The sequence below is a fragment of the Lactuca saligna genome, chromosome 8 (genome assembly GCF_052625555.1).
Source record: "Lactuca saligna cultivar CGN05327 chromosome 8, ASM5262555v1, whole genome shotgun sequence".
Lineage (NCBI taxonomy): Eukaryota > Viridiplantae > Streptophyta > Magnoliopsida > Asterales > Asteraceae > Lactuca > Lactuca saligna.
In genome coordinates this window covers 250,891,607-250,912,034 of record NC_136424.1, presented here as the reverse complement: position 1 = coordinate 250,912,034, position 20,428 = coordinate 250,891,607, and the positions used below count along the sequence as shown (strand labels likewise).

General features: G+C 36.0%; 1 protein-coding gene across 1 annotated transcript; it reads right to left on the bottom strand.

Annotated features, from left to right (window-relative positions):
- Positions 1-4,089: 4,089 nt before the first annotated feature.
- Positions 4,090-5,406, bottom strand: LOC145010597 (uncharacterized). The gene is made up of 2 exons (XM_078969120.1): positions 4,750-5,406; positions 4,090-4,638 (listed from the first exon to the last, which is right to left on the bottom strand). Exons 1-2 carry the CDS (start codon positions 5,404-5,406, stop codon positions 4,090-4,092), a joined length of 1,206 nt encoding a protein of 401 aa, XP_078825246.1.
- Between the last annotated feature and the right edge of the window lie 15,022 nt (positions 5,407-20,428).

The window sequence follows — 20,428 nt, the reverse complement described above, 5'->3', positions numbered from 1 at the left end:
TCTAGGGTTTGGAATTAAAGTCTTCAAAACTATGACTTTACAAATTCCAAAACTTTAGGACAAGTTTTGACACTATTCAAAGCTTTTCATTTTCTTAACTTATGAGTTTAATGATTTTTATGAAAAAAAAACTTTTGGTTTTTCATAACTTGAGGACAAGTTATGGAATCCATTAAAAGACATTTAGATCAACAATTAACTAACAAGAAATGTCAAATAATATCTATAATCTAGACAAACTCATAAGTAAAGATAATTCACATCAACATTTTTCAAGAAATTAGCTAATCATATAAATTAGCTATTCATAATGTTATATTACTATTTCCAAGTGTCGTATGTAACCAATTTGTTTATTATTAAATTCACATGACATGCTCTTACAAATATTATATCAAGAAGGCGTTTGCTACTAAGATCAAAATATAATTATTTTTATTAATCTGTTACCAAGGATTTTTTTTTAAATTTTCTTTCTTATTTAAATTTCAATCCTGTACCATTTGCCATAGAAGTTATTACAACGAGTATATGACTGACTCGGAGACGAAAGTTCGGACTCTAAGTGATAATGCTTCAGGTACACGTTATAACTTTGCGTAAATATTTATGTTAACTATAAGACTAAGAGGAGTGGTGAAACTCTTGGCACCTTGACACATAAGTATTTTTAATGTCACATCATTTTTCTTTGTTTAACACTTACACTTAACATTTTGTAAGGAGTGGTAACACTCTTAGCACTCAATTTTTTGTATTTTCTTTTTTCTAATTTAATTTAATTACTATATTTTAATAAATATATTTTTTTCTATTTATTTTATGTAATTTAATTTAATTACTTTAATTTAATAAACAAATAATTCTTATTTAATACACAAAAAAAAACACACATCACACTTCATTATTAAAACTCACTTCATAAAAAAAACCACACACTACAGCAACTTGTCTTCCTCCGAATACTTGTCTTCCAACTCGTCTTCTAGTGGCATATTTAGATCAAGATTGTCCATCGTCCAAATATGATCGGTTAAATGGCGGCGAAGATCGGTATGGATAATTGCACTCCGAATTATCCTCAATATTTGCATCCATTCTTGACCACCATATTCTAGTGGCTGTGTCTCCGGGATGACTTCATTCTCGTCATACTCACATATCGCGTTTCCTTCGTGTTCTAATATCATATTATGCAATATGATACATGTATACATCACCTCTGTCATATTAGAAATATCACGAAACATGGATGGTTTTGCAACTATCTTTCAACGCTTTTTAAGTGCTCCAAACACTTGTTCAATATCTTTTATTGCTTTTTCTTGAACTCTCTTAAATTTGGCTCTCTGAGGGTCATCCGGACAAGACAAACTTTTAACGAAAACAGAAAGGTCAGGATAGGTCCCATCCACAAGATAGTACCCAAATTTGTATTATGTTCCTCGCAATACAAATGACGAATCTGGGGCAGTACCGTCATACACCTTGTTGAATATTGGTGAATTATTGAGAATATCAACATCATTAAGCCAACCGGCACTACCGAAAAAGGCATGCCAGATCCGCAAATCTCGTGACGCTACAGCTTCAACTACGATCGTGTGATAATGATAATTGCCCTTTGTGTATTGTCCTTGATATGCCTTAGGACACGCATTCCATCTCCAGTTCATGCAATCTAAACTTCCTAACATACCAGGCAAACCATGGACATTTACATGATGAGCATACAATTATTGTATGCCACAAGCAGTAGGCTGATGCAAATATCGTGGACCATACGAAGACATGACAACTATGCAAAATTCATGAGGACTATCTTGGGCAGTACGTGCAGACATTCTAAAACTCTCGTCTAGCGCATCAGGGGGGTGCCATATGCTAACATACGAAATATAGCAGTACATTTTTGAATTGGATCAAAGCTTGATGTACCTCTTGCATCTGCGCGTTGTTGCATGTACTCAGACACTGAAGTCATACCTTCTACAATACGCATAAACAAATCTTTATGCATCCGGAACCGTCTACGGAAATAACATCCTTCAAAGAGAGCCTTCTCGTCAAAATAATCTTGCATGAGACGTTGGTGGGCGGCTTCACGCTGTCTTTGAATATATCTTTTTCGTTTACGTTGATTATTGCTTGATCCAACGTTGTTAAGATGTTGTTGTAGCACATTATGTATGGAAACGACCGACTGCACTACATTATCAAGAACATCGTCCGCTGGAGATAACGAAGAGGACATTGAAGTGATTCTTTGATTTGAAGATGTGGTGCTTTGCTACTGCCTGGAGTTAATGTCTTTTATATATATATATATATATATATATATATATATATATATATATATATATATATATATATATATATATATATATATATATATATATATATATATCAAATGATTCTCTGATTTATAGACAAAGTGACATAGATTCATGCATAAATTCCATAAATATAAAGACAAAGTGGCATAGATTCCTTGCATAAATTACATATATATGAAGACAAAATGGCATAGATTCCATGCATAAATTTGTCTACATATATACACGATTCCCTGCATAAGTTTTGTCTACATATATAATTCATTTACCTTTACCATTTTATATATACATATTACATTTACCACACATGCTCCATTAACGACTTGGCAAGGTGCAAAGTGCAATTTTCATGAATTAGCATCAATTTCACTTTTTCCTAAAGTAACTAAGACTGGAAATTTTTTAAAAAGGTTTAGTTACTTTTTAATTATCATTATACTTAATGAGAATTAATGTCTTAACCTATCCGTTCGTCTAACAACCCTCCACCAGTCAAGGAAGCAGTGGGTGAGATTGGACACCTATTAAACAACCATTTTATAGTCAGTAACCTTATACCCCCTTATAGACCGACTTCGTGAATGAGGTCTACTAATGGTAAGACTGAATTGATCTTTTATATATATATATATATATATATATATATATATATATATATATATATATATATATATATATATATATATATATATATATATATATATATATATATATATATATATATATATATTATTAAACTTATAATACTATAAAGTATAAGGTTTGAATTTTAAACTTTTAAAATTCTAGGGTTTGGAATTAAAGTATTTAAAAGTATGACTTTACAAATTCCAAAACTTTAGGACAAGTTTTGACACTATTCAAAGCTTTTCATTTTCTTAACTTATGAGTTTAATGACTTTTATGAAAAAAAAAACTTTTGGTTTTCCATGACTTGAGGACAAGTTATCGAATCCATTAAAAGACATTTAGATCAACAATTAACTAACAAGAAATGTCAAATAATATCTATAATCAACACAAACTCATAAGCAAAGATAATTCACATCAACATTTTTCAAGAAATTAGCTAATCATATAAATTAGCTATTCATAATGTTATATTAATATTTCCAAGTGTCGTATGTAACCAATATGTTTATTATTAAATTCACATGACATGCTCTTACAAATATTATATCAAGAAGGCGTTTGCTACTAAGATCAAAATATAATTATTTTCATTAATCTGTTGCCAAGGATTTTTTTTTAATTTTCTTTCTTATTTAAATTTCAATCCTGTACCATTTGCCATAGAAGTTATTACAACGAGTATATGACTGACTCGGAGAAGAAAGTTCGGACTCTAAGTGATAATGCTTCAGGTACACGTCATAACTTTGCGTAAATATTTATGTTAACTATAAGACTAAGAGGAGTGGTGAAACTCTTGGCACCTTGACACATAAGTATTTTTAATGCCTCATTATTTTTCTTTGTTTAACACTTACACTTAACATTTTGTAAGGAGTGGTAACACTCTTAGCATTCAATTTTTTGTATTTTCTTTTTTCTAATTTAATTTAATTACTATATTTTAATAAATATATTTTTTTCTATTTATTTTATGTAATTTAATTTAATTACTTTAATTTAATAAAAAAATAATTCTTATTTAATACACAAAAAAACACACAACATTATTAAGACTTGATTTAATACATAAAAAAACACACTTCATTATTAAAACTCACTTCATAAAAAAAACCACACACTACAGCAACTTGTCTTCCTCCGAATACTTGTCTTCCAACTCGTCTTCTGGTGGCATATTTAGATCAAGATTGTCCATCGTCCAAAGATGATCGGTTAAATGGCGGCGAAGATCGGTATGGATAACTGCACTCCGAATTATCCTCAATATTTGCATCCATTCTTGACCACCATATTCTAGTGGCTGTGTCTCCGGGATGACTTCATTCTCGTCGTACTCACATATCGCGTTTCCTTCATGTTCTAATATCATATTATGCAATATGATACATGTATACATCACCTCTGTCATATTAGAAATATCACGAAACATGGATGGTTTTGCAACTATCTTCCAATGCTTTTTAAGTGCTCCAAACGCTTGTTCAATATCTTTTATTGTTTTTTCTTGAACTCTCTTAAATTCGGCTCTCTGAGGGTCATCCGGACAAGACAAACTTTTAACGAAAACAGAAAGGTCAGGATAGGACCCATCCACAAGATAGTACCCAAATTTGTATTTTGTTCCTCGCAATACAAATGACGAATCTGGGGCAGTACCGTCATACACCTTGTTGAATATTGGTGAATTATTGAGAATATCAACGTCATTAAGCAAACCGGCACTACCGAAAAAGGCATGTCAGATCCGCAAATCTCGTGACGCTACAGCTTCAACTACGATCGTTTGATAATGATAATTGCCCTTTGTGTATTGTCCTTGATATGACTTAGGACACGCATTCCATCTCCAATTCATGCAATCTAAACTTCCTAACATACCAGGCAAACCATGGACATTTACATGATGAGCATACAATTGTTGTATGTCACAAGCAGTAGGCCGACGCAAATATCGTGGACCATACAAAGACATGACAACTATGCAAAATTCATGAAGACTATCTCGGGCAGTACGTGCAGACATTCTAAAACTCTCGTCTAAATCATCAGGGGGGGTGCCATATGCTAACATACGAAATATAGCAGTACATTTTTGAATTGGATCAAAGCTTGATGTACCTCTTGCATCTGCGCGTTGTTGCATATACTCAGACACTGAAGTCAGACCTTCTACAATACGCATAAACAAATCTTTATGCATCCGGAACTGTCTATGGAAATAACATCCTTCAAAGAGAGCATTATCGTTAAAATAATCTTTCATGAGACGTTGGTGGGCGGCTTCACGCTGTCTTTGAATATATCTTTTTCGTTTACGTTGATTATTGCTTGATCCAATGTTGTTAAGATGTTGTTGTAGCACATTATGTATGGAAACGACCGACTGCACTACATTATCAAGAACATCGTCCGCTGGAGATAACGAAGAGGACATTGAAGTGATTCTTTGATTTGGAGATGTGGTGATTTGCTACTGCCTGGAGTTAATATATATATATATATATATATATATATATATATATATATATATATATATGTATATATATATATGTATATATATATGTATATGTATATATATATATATATATACATATGTATATATATATATATATCAAATGGTTCTCTGATTTACACACAGTGTGACATAGATTCATGCATAAATTCCATAAATATAAAGACAAAGTGGCATACATTCCTTGCATAAATTACATATATATGAAGACAAAATGGCATAGATTCCATGCATAAATTTGTCTACATGTATACACGATTCCCTGCGTAATTTTTGTCTACATATATAATTCATTTACCTTTTTGTATACACGATTCCATATATATTTTTTATGTATATGAAGACAAAACTTTATATATATAATTCATTTACCTTTACCATTTTATATATACATATTACATTTACCACACATGCTCCATTAATGACTTGGCAAGGTGCAAAGTGCAATTTTCATGAATTAGCATCAATTTCACTTTTTCCCAAAGTAACTAAGATTAGGAATTTTATAAAAAGGTTTAGTTACTTTCTAATTGTCATTATACTTAATGAGAATTAATGTCTTATCCTATCCTTTCGTCTAACAACCCTCCACCATTCAAGGAAGCGGTGGGTGAGATTGGACACCCATTAAACAACCATTTTATAGTCAGTAACTGTGACAACCCGAAACTTCTAACCATGTAATTGATCTGTGTTTCAGCGCTAAAACTTGAGTTCATTATCTTTTGTTACATCTTGTGGTTCCATATGGGTGCTCTAGACTTAGTATAACCTGGATATAAGTCCTAGGAAGGGTTGGAAAGTGATTTAGTATCACAAAATCGGGCCAAACACACCAAATAAGGTGTGTGCAGCCACACACTTGTGTGTGCCGCCACATACTTTTGTGTGCGGCCACACACCTGTGTGTACGGCCGCACACCCAACCGCACTCATCCTCAACCTCACTCTCAAACTCTTATATGGATGGATACCCCTCATTCATTCATTTAGATGTTCTCTTCCCTCTCTCTACTTTCTCTCTCTAAATCACCAACCAAGAACACTTAGAAGGCCTCATAATCGTGATCTATTTCATCTTCAAGCTAAGTATAGTGGTAAACACTTGAATTCCAAGATTAAAACTCATTGTGTTCATCATATTCATCATCCCATGAAGGTGTACGGCTGCACACCTTCATATGGGGGCAGCATACCTTCAAATCTCCTAAGTGTGAAGAGCAAACACTTCAAATTCATCATACGGACTCAAATGAGGAGTGTACGGCCGCACACTCCTGTGTACGGCCGCACACACCCTCTATACGACCGCACACTCTTGTGTGCTGCCTCACACACACTTTAATGCCCACTTTTGGCCCTAAACTTGCATAAATCTTTAAGCCTGGATCCTAGGGTACTTATTCTTAGTAATTCCAAGCCCTAAGGGTGTTTTCCCATCATGTTTAGTCATGAAACACCTTAATTCTAACTCATCTATGTGTCGTCACATGAATAATAGGGGGCATGGACGTTCAGGGCATCCGTCGACACTCGAACCCTACATTAAGCGGTGAGTTCATACCCCTACTCTTTTTCACTGTTTTTAACTGTTTTTAAGGGGGGGACACAAGCAAAGTACAAGAGGTTTCTTGTACTCAAAACTTGTTTTCATGTGTGTGTTTCACATTTTATATGCTTTTAACACTGATCGTTACAACCGATAGCCATTTCAACATGCAGATCACGTAAACATATATTTGTGAAATGAAATTTTAAACTGTTATGTTTTACATATATTTCACAAATGATTTTCCACATTTATCAGTTAGAAGCATGACATTAGAACTGTTGAACATAATATATGTACACTGTTTTGTCCTCGGTAACACTCCACATATATACACGAGTGGAGGACTATCATATTATTACTAGTAAATTTGTTAATCATGTATGATTGGAGACACGTCCTCGGCGAACACTCCACAGAGATACGCGAGTGGAGGACTACACCCGTAACCAGAATCACTGGGATTTAGAGAGCGTGACTTGAGTGTATAGATCTATACGGGGCTGACTACCCCACACCTGGCTGCTAGCTACAGCCGAACCGAAAGGTTCAAGGGTGACGAAAGTCATAAGGTGATGTGGACCACTTATTGCCATGTCTAGTCTATCGTATGGTTATAGAACTCCCAATTTGGATAACAGAGATTTACTAAATGGTAATAATGAACAAGTAATTATGTTTACTTTACCTACATTAGTTTTATATACGTGTTAAAACTAACACCACTCACAAGAACAACCAGGTTTTCAGTATACATCTTTCACATTAGTAATCAACATTTAGGAAAATATGGGATTTTCCTGGGGTAATACTCTTACATAACTAGATTCATATAACAGATTTTAGACAACTAAACTTTACAATTTACAAGGGTGAACATGTTTTCAGTATACATCTGTTACTTTACACTTTGGATTTGATAACCAACCTTATTAAGAAAATATGGGATTTTCTTGGTGTGTGTAACATTTTCAGAAACAGAAAGGAAACTCAAACATTTTCATAAAACAAAAACCGCTTATGAACTCACCAGCATTATGCTGATTTTCAAACCGCTTGTGTTCTCAGGTCAGCATTAGAACAGGTATCCGAAGATCATTTTCTTCCAGGTTGGAGTGCGCAGAAGATCAGTTCATTTTGTTATTATATACTAGTATCACAACTGTATAACTTTACTATTGTAACAACTGCAAAACTTTTCAATATGTAATGTATGGTTGTTCTACTTTACTTACTATGTGCATTGGATTTGATACTCAACATGGAGTCAACCCCAGAAATGTTTCCGCCTTTGGTTTTCGGGGTGTGACAGATTGGTATCAGAGCCCTTGTTTATAGTGAATAAAGTATACCAAACCTTACATGGTATAAAACTATAAACACACTAAAGGGCCTAAGTGCTCTGAATTAAAAAGTATCATCAAACTATAAGTATTTTCAAAAGTATACAAGTATACCAAACCGTCGAGATCCGTAAATACAAGTAGAATAAAACATAAGTAAATGGGTGTTGCATACTGTGGTTAAACCTGGACAGTTATGTAGTCGTGTCTAGGATCAATATATCCTGGCCAACTATATTCATTCGAGACACGACCAACATGTGTTTGCGAGTGATTGTGGTATGCGGCATGCCTAAAACTTACCCTAATATCACAAACATCGAGCCAGTTTCGTCGTGAATCATGAAATACTATGGGAGTATTTCTCGAGTCAATCCTTTGTAGAAATCCTCGTTCACGTATAGATCCTTGATCATTCCGTTAGCGATATTTTACCTGCTTTGATAGCTCTTTCCTGCTTTATCGATTATTCAATATATATATATATATATATATATATATATATATATATATATATATATATATATATGTCATATCTATCGATTCGATTCAGAGGACTTACCATCCTCTCTTTTCTTGATCTTATTAGATCAAGATGCCTCCAAGAAAGAGACCCAGCTCCAAGACCAACAATCCTCCTCCGCCACCACCTCCTCCTGAATTTGACCGTGTGATGTTCTAGGCAGCTGTTACTGCCGCAGTAGCAGCCGCCATGTCTCAAATGAACCCCGGTGGTTCAGAAGGTGGTCCCCAACCCCAAAACCAAGAAAATAGCCAGAGACACCGAAAGGAGGGTTCCTATAAAGATTTCATGAACGCAAAACCTACATCTTTTAATGGCACTGGAGGTGTCATTTCCCTTTCCCGATGGTTCGAGAAAATCGAATCCATCTTCGAAATCTGTGCTTGTTCAGAATCTGATAAAGTAAAATTTGCAGCCTGTACCTTCATTAATAAAGCTCTGACTTGGTGGAATGGCCGAGTCAAATCCTTGACCCTACCTGTAGCCAATGCCATGGGTTGGGAAGCCATGAAAGAACTCCTGTTAGCTGAGTACTACCCTAGGGGCGAAATGCAGAAGTTAGAGCACGAGCTCTGGAACCTGATGATGAAGGGTTCCGATATTGTCGCATACACTTCAAGATTTGATGACCTAGCACTACTCTGTTCGGGATTGGTTACCCCGGAGAGTAAGACGATAAAGAAGTTCATCTGGGGGTTAACCCAACCAACTAAGGGAAACGTTTTAGCTGCACGTCCGGATACCTATGATAGTGCCAAGAGCTTAGCCCAAACCCTAATTGATCATAGTGATGATGTCGAAGAAGCCACCACCACTCCTAAGCAGACCAAGAATAGTGGTGAGAAAAGGAAGTTTTGGAAGAAGAATAAGGGCCAATCTTCTCAAGGATCCTCAAAGAAACAACAGACTATAGCAGTCCATGCTGCTACTGTCCCCATTGTTGCTGCTTCTGTTGTGGGATCTACCGCTCAAACATCTATTAGCAAATATGCTGGTAACCTTCCCCTGTGTGACAATTGCAAATAACACCACAACCCGGGCCCCTGCTGTGAACTGTCATGTACCAATTGTGGTAAGAAGGGGCACACAGTCCGATTCTGCGAAGCTCCAGTCCAGTCAGCCAATCAATCTTCTGGAGTAGGTGTTGGTCAAGCCTGCTATAACTGTGGAGAGGTTGGGCACTTTAAAAGGAATTGCCCCAAGAAATCAACAGCTGATAATACCGGGAGAGTCCTAGTCATAGGACGGGAAGAAGCAGTCACCGATCCCACTGTAGTCTCGGGTACGTTCCTTCTCGACAACTCGTATGCTAGTGTTCTTTTTGATTCGGGTGCTGAAAGAAGCTTTGTTAGTCATTCGTTTAAACATAACCTAAAACATAATCCTCACCCTTTAACTGAAACATTTACTGTCGAGATGGCTAACGGTGAGAAAGAAAATGCTAATAACATATTCAAAGGTTGTACCCTTACCTTGAATGATCATTCATTTCCCATCGACCTTATGCCAGTCTCTATTAAGAGCTTTGATGTTATCATTGGCATGGATTGGCTGAGTCTCAATCATGCTGATATTCTTTGCTATGAAAAAGCCATCCGTCTCAACCTTCCTTCGGGCCAGACTATCATAATTTATGGCGATAAACTCAGTTCCAATCTTCGTATCATTTCCTGCATCAAAGCTCAAAAGCTCCTGCGAAAGGATTGCTTTGCATTCTTAGCCCATGTAATCAACGAGAAACAGAAAGTTAAAGACCTCGCGAGCATCCCCGAAGTCTGTAACTTTCCTGATGTATTTCCCGAAGAGCTTCCAGGAATTCCTCCCGAGCGTCACGTCGAGTTCCGTATTGATCTAATTCCCGGAGCTACCCCCGTAGCGAAGTCTCTATATCGCTTAGCTCCAGCAGAAATGCAAGAGTTATCCAGCTAACTCAATGAGTTGCTCAGTAAAGGGTTCATCAGACCGAGTTCCTCACCCTGGGGAGCTCCGATATTGTTTGTCAAGAAGAAAGATGGATCCTTCCGGATGTGTATCGACTACCGTGAGTTGAACAAGTTAACCGTTAAGAACCGATATCCCCTTCCGCGAATAGATGACCTCTTCGATCAACTCCAGGGAGCCAGTTACTTCTCCAAGATAGACCTTCGTTCAGGGTACCATCAGCTACGAGTTCATGAAAGTGATGTGTCCAAAACAGCTTTCAGGACTCGATATGGACACTACGAGTTTGTAGTGATGCCCTTCGGTCTAACCAACGCACCGGCAGTGTTCATGGACCTGATGAACCGGGTGTGTCGTCCTTATCTAGATAAGTTTGTCATTGTATTCATTGATGACATACTTGTCTACTCCAGAAGTAAAGAAGACCACAAACAACACTTGAGATTAGTGTTGGAAACCCTTAGATCCGAGAAGTTGTACGCAAAATTTTCCAGGTGTGAGTTCTGGATTCGGAAAGTAACTTTCCTCGGTCACGTGGTAAGCGAGGAGGGTATTCATGTAGATCCTTCTAAGATTAAAGCGATAGAGAATTGGTCGACACCGAAGACACCCACAGAAATCCGACAATTCTTGGGTCTCGCCGGCTATTATCGAAGATTTATCCAGAATTTTTCTAGAATTGCCAAACCCTTAACCACTCTAACACCGAAAGGTGTACTCTTCTGTTGGAATGATAAACAAGAAACCGCATTTCAAATGTTGAAGAAAGCCTTGTGCAGCGCGCCTGTCCTGTCCCTACCCGAAGGGACAGAGGACTTCGTTGTCTACTACGATGCGTCTAATCAAGGCTTAGGCTGTGTGCTTATGCAAAGAGGAAGAGTAATTGCTTATGCCTCTAGACAGTTGAAAGCACATGAGGTCAACTATACCACACACGACTTGGAATTAGGAGCCGTAATCTTTGCATTGAAAATTTGGAGACATTACCTCTACGGAACCAAGTGTACAATCTTCACTGATCATAAGAGCCTGCAGTACATCCTTGATCAGAAAGACTTGAACATGAGACAACGGCGATGGGTAGAACTACTCAGTGATTATGAGTGTGAAATCCGTTACCATCCCTGCAAGACCAATGTGGTAGCAGATGCTCTTAGCCGAAAAGAGAGTTCAAGTCGAAAAGTGAAGACCCTGACGATGACCATCCATTCTAACTTATCCATGCAAATTCAAGAAGCCCAGTTAGAAGCCCTTAAACCTGAGAACGTGTCAATCGAAGCCATGAGGGGAATGCAAAAGAAACTTGAGATCAGAGGTGACGGAGTCTACTGCTTCATGGATCGAATCTGGGTTCCAAAGTCCAGAGGATTCAGGGAGATTGTCATGGAGGAATCGCACAAGACCAGATACTCTGTTCACCCGGGTTCAGACAAGATGTACCTAGATCTCAAGAAACAATACTGGTGGCCAAACATGAAAGCTGAGATAGCTACATTCGTGGGCAAGTGCTTGACTTGCGCCAAGGTGAAAGTCGAATATCAGAAACCCTCGGGTCTGCTCCAGCAGCCTGAGATACCCGAATGGAAATGGGAGATGATTACCATCGATTTTATCACCAAGTTACCCAAGTGTCCGAGTGGGTATGATACCATTTGGGTAATTGTCGATCGTCTGACAAAGTCCGCTCACTTCATTCCGATCAAAGAATCATTCAAGATGGAAAGACTCGTGAGAATTTACATCCAAGAGGTAGTCCGACTGCACGGTGTACCTATGTCCATTATCTCTAATCGAGATAGTAGGTTTACCTCTAGATTTTGGCAGTCACTCCAGAAGGCTCTTGGGACCAAATTAAACATGAGCACAACGTATCATCCTCAGACCGATGGACAAAGTGAGAGAACAATCCAAACCCTGGAGGACATGCTTAGAGCATGTGTCATTGATTTTGGAAATTGATGGGACATAAATTTACCTTTGGTCGAATTCTCGTACAACAACAGTTATCACACCAGCATCAAGGCTGCTCCATTTGAGGCCCTCTATGGTCGGAAGTGCAGATCCCCTCTGTGCTGGGCCGAGGTAGGAGACACACAGCTGGCCTAGAGTCGAATTCTCGACAGTGCTCTCACTAGTCCTGAAATCATCCGTGAAACCACCGAGAAAATCATCCAGATCCAAGAACGATTGAAAGCTTCACGAGATCGCCAAAAGAGTTACGCTGATAACCATCGGAAACCTTTGGAATTCCAGGTTGGAGACCGTGTCCTGTTGAAGGTCTCGCCCTGGAAAGGTACGGTACGCTTTGGAAAGCGTGGGAAACTTAACCCTAGGTACATTGGACCCTTCGAGATCCTCGCCAGGATCAGCCCGGTAGCCTATAAACTTCGATTACCCCATGAACTCATAAACATTCATCCCGTCTTTCACATCTATAATCTTAAGAAATGTTTATCCGACGAAACTCTTGTGATCCCTCTTGATGAAATCGAGATCAATGAGAACCTGAACTTTGTGGAAGAACCAATCGAAATCATGGATCGAGAGATCAAACGCACGAAACAAAGTCGCATCCCGATAGTGAAGGTTCGCTTGAATGCCAAGCGAGGACCGGAATTCACTTGGTAGAGTGAAGACTCAATGAGACAGAAGTATCCGCATCTCTTTCCAAATCCATGATTTGTATCTTAACCAATTTCGGGACGAAATTCCCTCTAACGGGGGGATAATGTGACAACCCGAAACTTCTAACCATGTAATTGATCTGTGTTTCAGCGCTAAAACTTGAGTTCATTATCTTTTGTTACATCTTGTGGTTCCATATGGGTGCTCTAGACTTACTATAACCTGGATATAAGTCCTAGGAAGGGTTGGAAAGTGCTTTAGTATCACAAAATCGGGCCAAACACACCAAATAAGGTGTTTGCGGCCACACACTTGTGTGTGCGGCCACACACCTGTGTGTACGGCCGCACACCCAAATGCACTCATCCTCAACCTCACACTCAAACTATTATATGGATGGATACCCCTCATTCATTCATTTAGATGTTCTCTTCCCTCTCTCTACTTTCTCTCTCTAAATCACCAACCAAGAACACTTAGAAGGCTTCATAATCGTGATCTATTTCATCTTCAAGCTAAGTATAGTGGTAAACACTTGAATTCCAAGCTTAAAACTCATTATGTTCATCATATTCATCATCTCATGAAGGTGTACGGCCACACACCTTCATATGGGGGCAGCATACCTTCAAATATCCAAAGTGTGAAGAGCAAACACTTCAAATTCATCATACAGACTCAAATGACGAGTGTACGGCCGCACACTCCTGTGTACGGCCGCACACACCCTCTATACGGCCGCAAACTCTTGTGTGCTGCCTCACACACACTCCTGGCCGCACACCCCAGCCGCACACTCATTTTCAAGGCCATACACTCACTTTAATGCCCACTTTTGGCCCTAAACTTGCATAAATCTTTAAGCCTGGATCCTAGGGTACTTATTCTTAGTAATTCCAAGCCCTAAGGGTGTTTTCCCATCATGTTTAGTCATGAAACACCTTAATTCTAACTCATCTATGTGTCGTCACATGAATAATAGGGGCCATAGACGTTCAGGCCATCCGTCGACACTCGAACCCTACATTAAGCGGTGAGTTCATACCCCTACTCTTTTTCACTGTTTTTAACTGTTTTTAAGGGGGGAGACACAAGCAAAGTACAAGAGGTTTCTTGTACTCAAAACTTGTTTTCATGTGTGTGTTTCACATTTTATATGCTTTTAACACTGATCGTTACAACCGATAGCCGTTTCAACATGCAGATCACGTAAACATATATTTGTGAAATGAAATTTTAAATTGTTATGTTTTACATATATTTCACAAATGGTTTTCCAAATTTATCAGTTAGAAGCATGACATTAGAACTTTTGAACATGATATATGTACACTGTTTTGTCCTCGGTAACACTCCACATATATACACGAGTGGAGGACTATCATATTATTACTAGTAAATTTGTTAATCCTGTATGATTGGAGACACATCCTCGGCGAACACTCCACAGAGATACGCGAGTGGAGGACTACACCCATAACCAGAATCTCTGGGATTTAGAGAGCGTAACATGAGTGTATAGATCTATACGGGGCTAACTACCCCACACCTGGCTGCTAGCTACAGCCGAACCGAAAGGTTCAAGGGTGACGAAAGTCATAAGGTGATGTGGACCACTTATTGCCATGTCTAGTCTATCGTATGGTTATGGAAATCGCAATTTGGATAACAGAGATCTACTAAATGGTAATAATGAACAAGTAATTATGTTTACTTTACCTACATTAGTTTTATATACGTGTTAAAACTAACACCACTCACAAGAACAACCAGGTTTTCAGTATACATCTTTCACATTAGTAATCAACATTTAGGAAAATATGGGATTTTCCTGGGGTAATACTCTTACATAAGTAGATTCATATAACAGATTTTAGACAACTAAACTTTACAATTTACAAGGGTGAACATGTTTTCAGTATACATCTGTTACTTTACACTTTGGATTTGATAACCAACCTTATTAAGAAAATATGGGATTTTCTTGGTGTGTGTAACATTTTCAGAAACAGAAAGGAAACTCAAACATTTTCATAAAACAAAAACCGCTTATGAACTCACCAGCATTATGCTGATTTTCAAACCGCTTGTGTTCTCAGGTCAGCATTAGAACAGGTATTCGAAGATCAACAATTAACTAACAAGAAATGTCAAATAATATCTATAATCTAGATAAACTCATAAGCAAAGATAATTCACATCAACATTTTTCAAGAAATTAGCTAATCATATAAATTAATACAAATATCGAAAATTTGAAAATTATCATCTAATTGGACAAGTCAATTTAATATGAACAATCTTCAACATTTTTCTATCCATGTTTTGGTAACCATGAAGCAACATTGGTGTCAAGTGAATTTAATATGAACAATCTTCAAGATAGGATTTGTGTTGTCACAATAAGAGTGTTTTTTTAACTAAAACAATATGTATTTCGACTTGCATGTTCATCCATCTACTAAAGAAAGTTATAAAGTTTGGGGTTTCATATTATAGAAATTCATGTGAAGCCTTGGGACCAAAGCGAGTAACCAATCTATGAAGCCTCATAAAAGATCAAACCATTAGATACTTATGAATTCGAGACGAATCATTTCTTTCAATTCATTATTTTAGAGAAATTGAGTTGATTCATTGTATTCACAATGTTATATTACTATTTCCAAGTGTCGTATGTAACCAATATGTTTATTATTAAATTCACATGACATGCTCTTACAAATATTATATCAAGAAGGCGTTTGCTACTAAGATCAAAATATAATTATTTTCATTAATCTGTTGCCAAGGATTTTTATTTAAATTTTCCTTCTTATTTAAATTTCAATCCTGTACCATTTGCCATAGAAGTTATTACAACGAGTATATGACTGACTCGGAGACGAAAGTTTGGAATCTAAGTGATAATGCTTCAGGTACACGTCATAACTTTGCATAAATATTTATGTTAACTATAAGACTAAGAGGAGTGGTGAAACTCTTGGCACCTTGACACATAAGTATTTTTAATGCCACATCATTTTTCTTTGTTTAACACTTACACTTAGCATTTTGTAAGGAGTGGTAACACTCTTAGCACTCAATTTTTTGTATTTTATTTTTTCTAATTTAATTTAATTACTATATTTTAATAAATATATTTTTTCTATTTATTTTATGTAATTTAATTTAATTACTTTAATTTAATAAATAAATAATTCTTATTTAATACACAAAAAAACACACATCATTATTAAGACATGATTTAATACATAAAAAAACACACTTCATTATTAAAACTCACTTCATAAAAAAAACCACACACTACAACAACGTGTCTTCCTCCGAATACTGGTCTTCCAAATCGTCTTCTGGTGGCATATTTAGATCAAGATTGTCCATCGTCCAAAGATGATCGGTTAAATGGCGGCGAAGATCGGTATGGATAACTGCACTCCGAATTATCCTCAATATTTGCATCCATTCTTGACCACCATATTCTAGTGGCTGTGTCTCCGGGATGACTTCATTCTCGTCGTACTCACATATCTCATTTCCTTCATGTTCTAATATCATATTATGCAATATGATACATGTATACATCACCTCTATCATATTAGAAATATCACGAAACATGGATGGTTTTGCAACTATCTTCCAGCGCTTTTTAAGTGCTCCAAACGCTTGTTCAATATCTTTTATTGCTTTTTCTTAAACTCTCTTAAATTTGGCTCTCTGAGGGTCATCCGGACAAGACAAACTTTTAACGAAAATAGAAAGGTCAGGATAGATCCCATCCACAAGATAGTACCCAAATTTGTATTCTGTTCCTCGCAATGCAAATGACGAATTTGGGGCAGTACCGTCATACACCTTGTTGAATATTGGTGAATTATTAATAATATCAACGTCATTAAGCAAACCGGCACTACCAAAAGAGGCATGCCAGATCCGCAAATCTTGTGACGCTACAACTTCAAGTACGATTGTGTGATAATGATAATTGCCCTTTGTGTATTGTCCTTGATATGCGTTAGGACACGCATTCCATCTCCATTTCATGCAATCTAAACTTCCTAACATACCAGGCAAACCATGGACATTTACATGATGAGCATACAATTGTTGTATGTCACAAGGAGTAGGCCAACGCAAATATCGTGGACCGTACAAAGACATGACAACTATGCAAAATTCATGAAGACTATCTCGGGCAGTACGTGCGGACATTCTAAAACTCTCGTCTAGCGCATCAGGGGGGTGCCATATGCTAACATACGAAATATAGCAGTACATTTTTGAATTGGATCAAAGCTTGATGTACCTCTTGCATCTGCGCGTTGTTGCATATACTCAGACACTGAAGTCAGACCTTCTACAATACGCATAAGCAAATCTTTATGCATCCGGAACCGTCTACGAAAATCATATCCTTCAAAGAGAGCATTCTCGTCAAAATAATCTTGCCTGAGACGTTGGTGGGCGGCTTCACGCTGTCTTTGAATATATTTTCTTCGTTTACGTTGATTGTTGCTTGATCCAATGTTGTTAAGACGTTGTTGTAGCACATTATGTATGGAAACGACCAACTGCACTACATTATCAAGAACATCGTCCGCTGGAGATAACGAAGAGGACATTGAAGTGATTCTTTGATTTGAAGATGTGGTGCTTTACTACTGCCTAGAGTTAATGTCTATATATATATATATATATATATATATATATATATATATATATATATATATATATATGTGTGTGTATATATATATATGTATATATATAGATATATATATATATATATATATATATGTATATATATCAAATGATTCTCTAATTTACAAACAAAGTGACATAGATTCATGCATAAATTCCATAAATATAAAGACAAAGTGTCATAGATTCCTTGCATAAATTACATATATATGAAGACAAAATGGCATAGATTCCATGCATAAATTTGTCTACATATATACATGATTCCCTGCATAAATTTGTCTACATATATAATTCATTTACCTTTTTGTATACACGATTCCATATATATTTTTTATGTATTTGAAGACAAAACTTTATATATACAATTTATTTCCCTTTACCTTTATACATACATACATATATACACACACACACACATATATATATATATATTACATTTACCACACATGCTCCATTAACAACTTGGCAAGGTGCAAAGTGCAATTTTCATGAATTAGCATCAATTTCACTTTTTCCTAAAGTAACAAAGATTGGAAATTTTATAAAAAGGTTTAGTTACTTTTTAATTATCATTATACTTAATGAGAATTAATGTCTTATCCTATCCGTTCGTCTAACAACCCTCCACCAGTCAAGGAAGCGGTGGGTGAGATTGGACACCCATTAAACAACCATTTTATAGTCAGTAACCTTATACCCCCTTATAGACCGGCTTCGTGAATGAGGTCTACAAATGGTAAGACTGAATTGATCTTATATATATATATATATATATATATATATATATATATATATATATATATATATATATATATATATATATATATATATATATATATAACTTATAATACTATAAAGTATAAGGTTTGAATTTTAAACTTTTAAAATTCTAGGGTTTGGAATTAAAGTATTCAAAAGTATGACTTTACAAATTCCAAAACTTTAGGACAAGTTTTGACACTATTTAAAACATTTCATTTTCTTAACTTATGAGTTTAATGATTTTTATGAAAAAACGTTTGGTTTTCCATAACTCCAGGACAAGTTATGGTATCCATTAAAAGACATTTAGATCAACAATTAACTAACAAGAAATGTCAAATAATATCTATAATCTAGACAAACTCATAAGCAAAGATAATTCACATCAATATTTTTCAAGAAATTAGCTAATCATATAAATTAGCTATTCATAATGTTATATTAATATTTCCAAGTGTCGTATGTAACCAATATGTTTATTATTAAATTCACATGACATGCTCTTACAAATATTATATCAAGAAGGCGTTTGCTACTAAGATCAAAATATAATTATTTTCAGTAATCTGTTGCCAAGGATTTTTTTTTTAATTTTCTTTCTTATTTAAATTTCAATCCTGTACCATTTGCCAAAGAAGTTATTACAACGAGTATATGACTGACTCGGAGAAGAAAGTTCGGACTCTAAGTGATAATGCTTCAGGTACACGTCATAACTTTGCGTTAATATTTATGTTAACTATAAGACTAAGAGGAGTAGTGACGCTCTTGACACCTTGCCACATAAGTATTTTTAATGCCACATCATTTTTCTTTGTTTAACACTTACACTTAATATTTTGTAAGGAGTGGTAACACTCTCAGCACTCAATTTTTTGTATTTTCTTTTTTCTAATTTAATTTAAATACTATATTTTACAAAATATATTTTTTCTATTTATTTTATGTAAATTAATAAACAAATAATTTTTATTTAATACACAAAAACCCCACTTCATTATTAAAACATGATTTAATACATTAAAAGACACACTTCATTATTAAAACTCACTTCATAGAAAAAACCACACACTACAGCAACGTGTCTTCCTCCGAATACTGGTCTTCCAATTCGTCTTCTGGTGGCATATATAGATCAAGATTGTCCATCGTCCAAAGATGATCGGTCAAATGGTGGCGAAGATCGGTATGGATTACTGCACTCCAAATTATCCTCAATCTTTGCATCCATTATTGACCACCATATTCTAGTGGCTATGTCTCCGGGATGACTTCATTCTCGTCGTACTCACATATCACGTTTTCTTCATGTTCTAATATCATATTATGCAATATGATACGTGTATACATCACCTATGTCATATTAGAAATATCACGAAAAATGGATGGTTTTGCAACTATCTTCCAACGCTTTTTAAGTGCTCCAAACGCTTGTTCAATATCTTTTCTTGCTTTTTCTGGAACTCTCTTAAATTTGGCTCTCTGAGGGTCATCCGGACA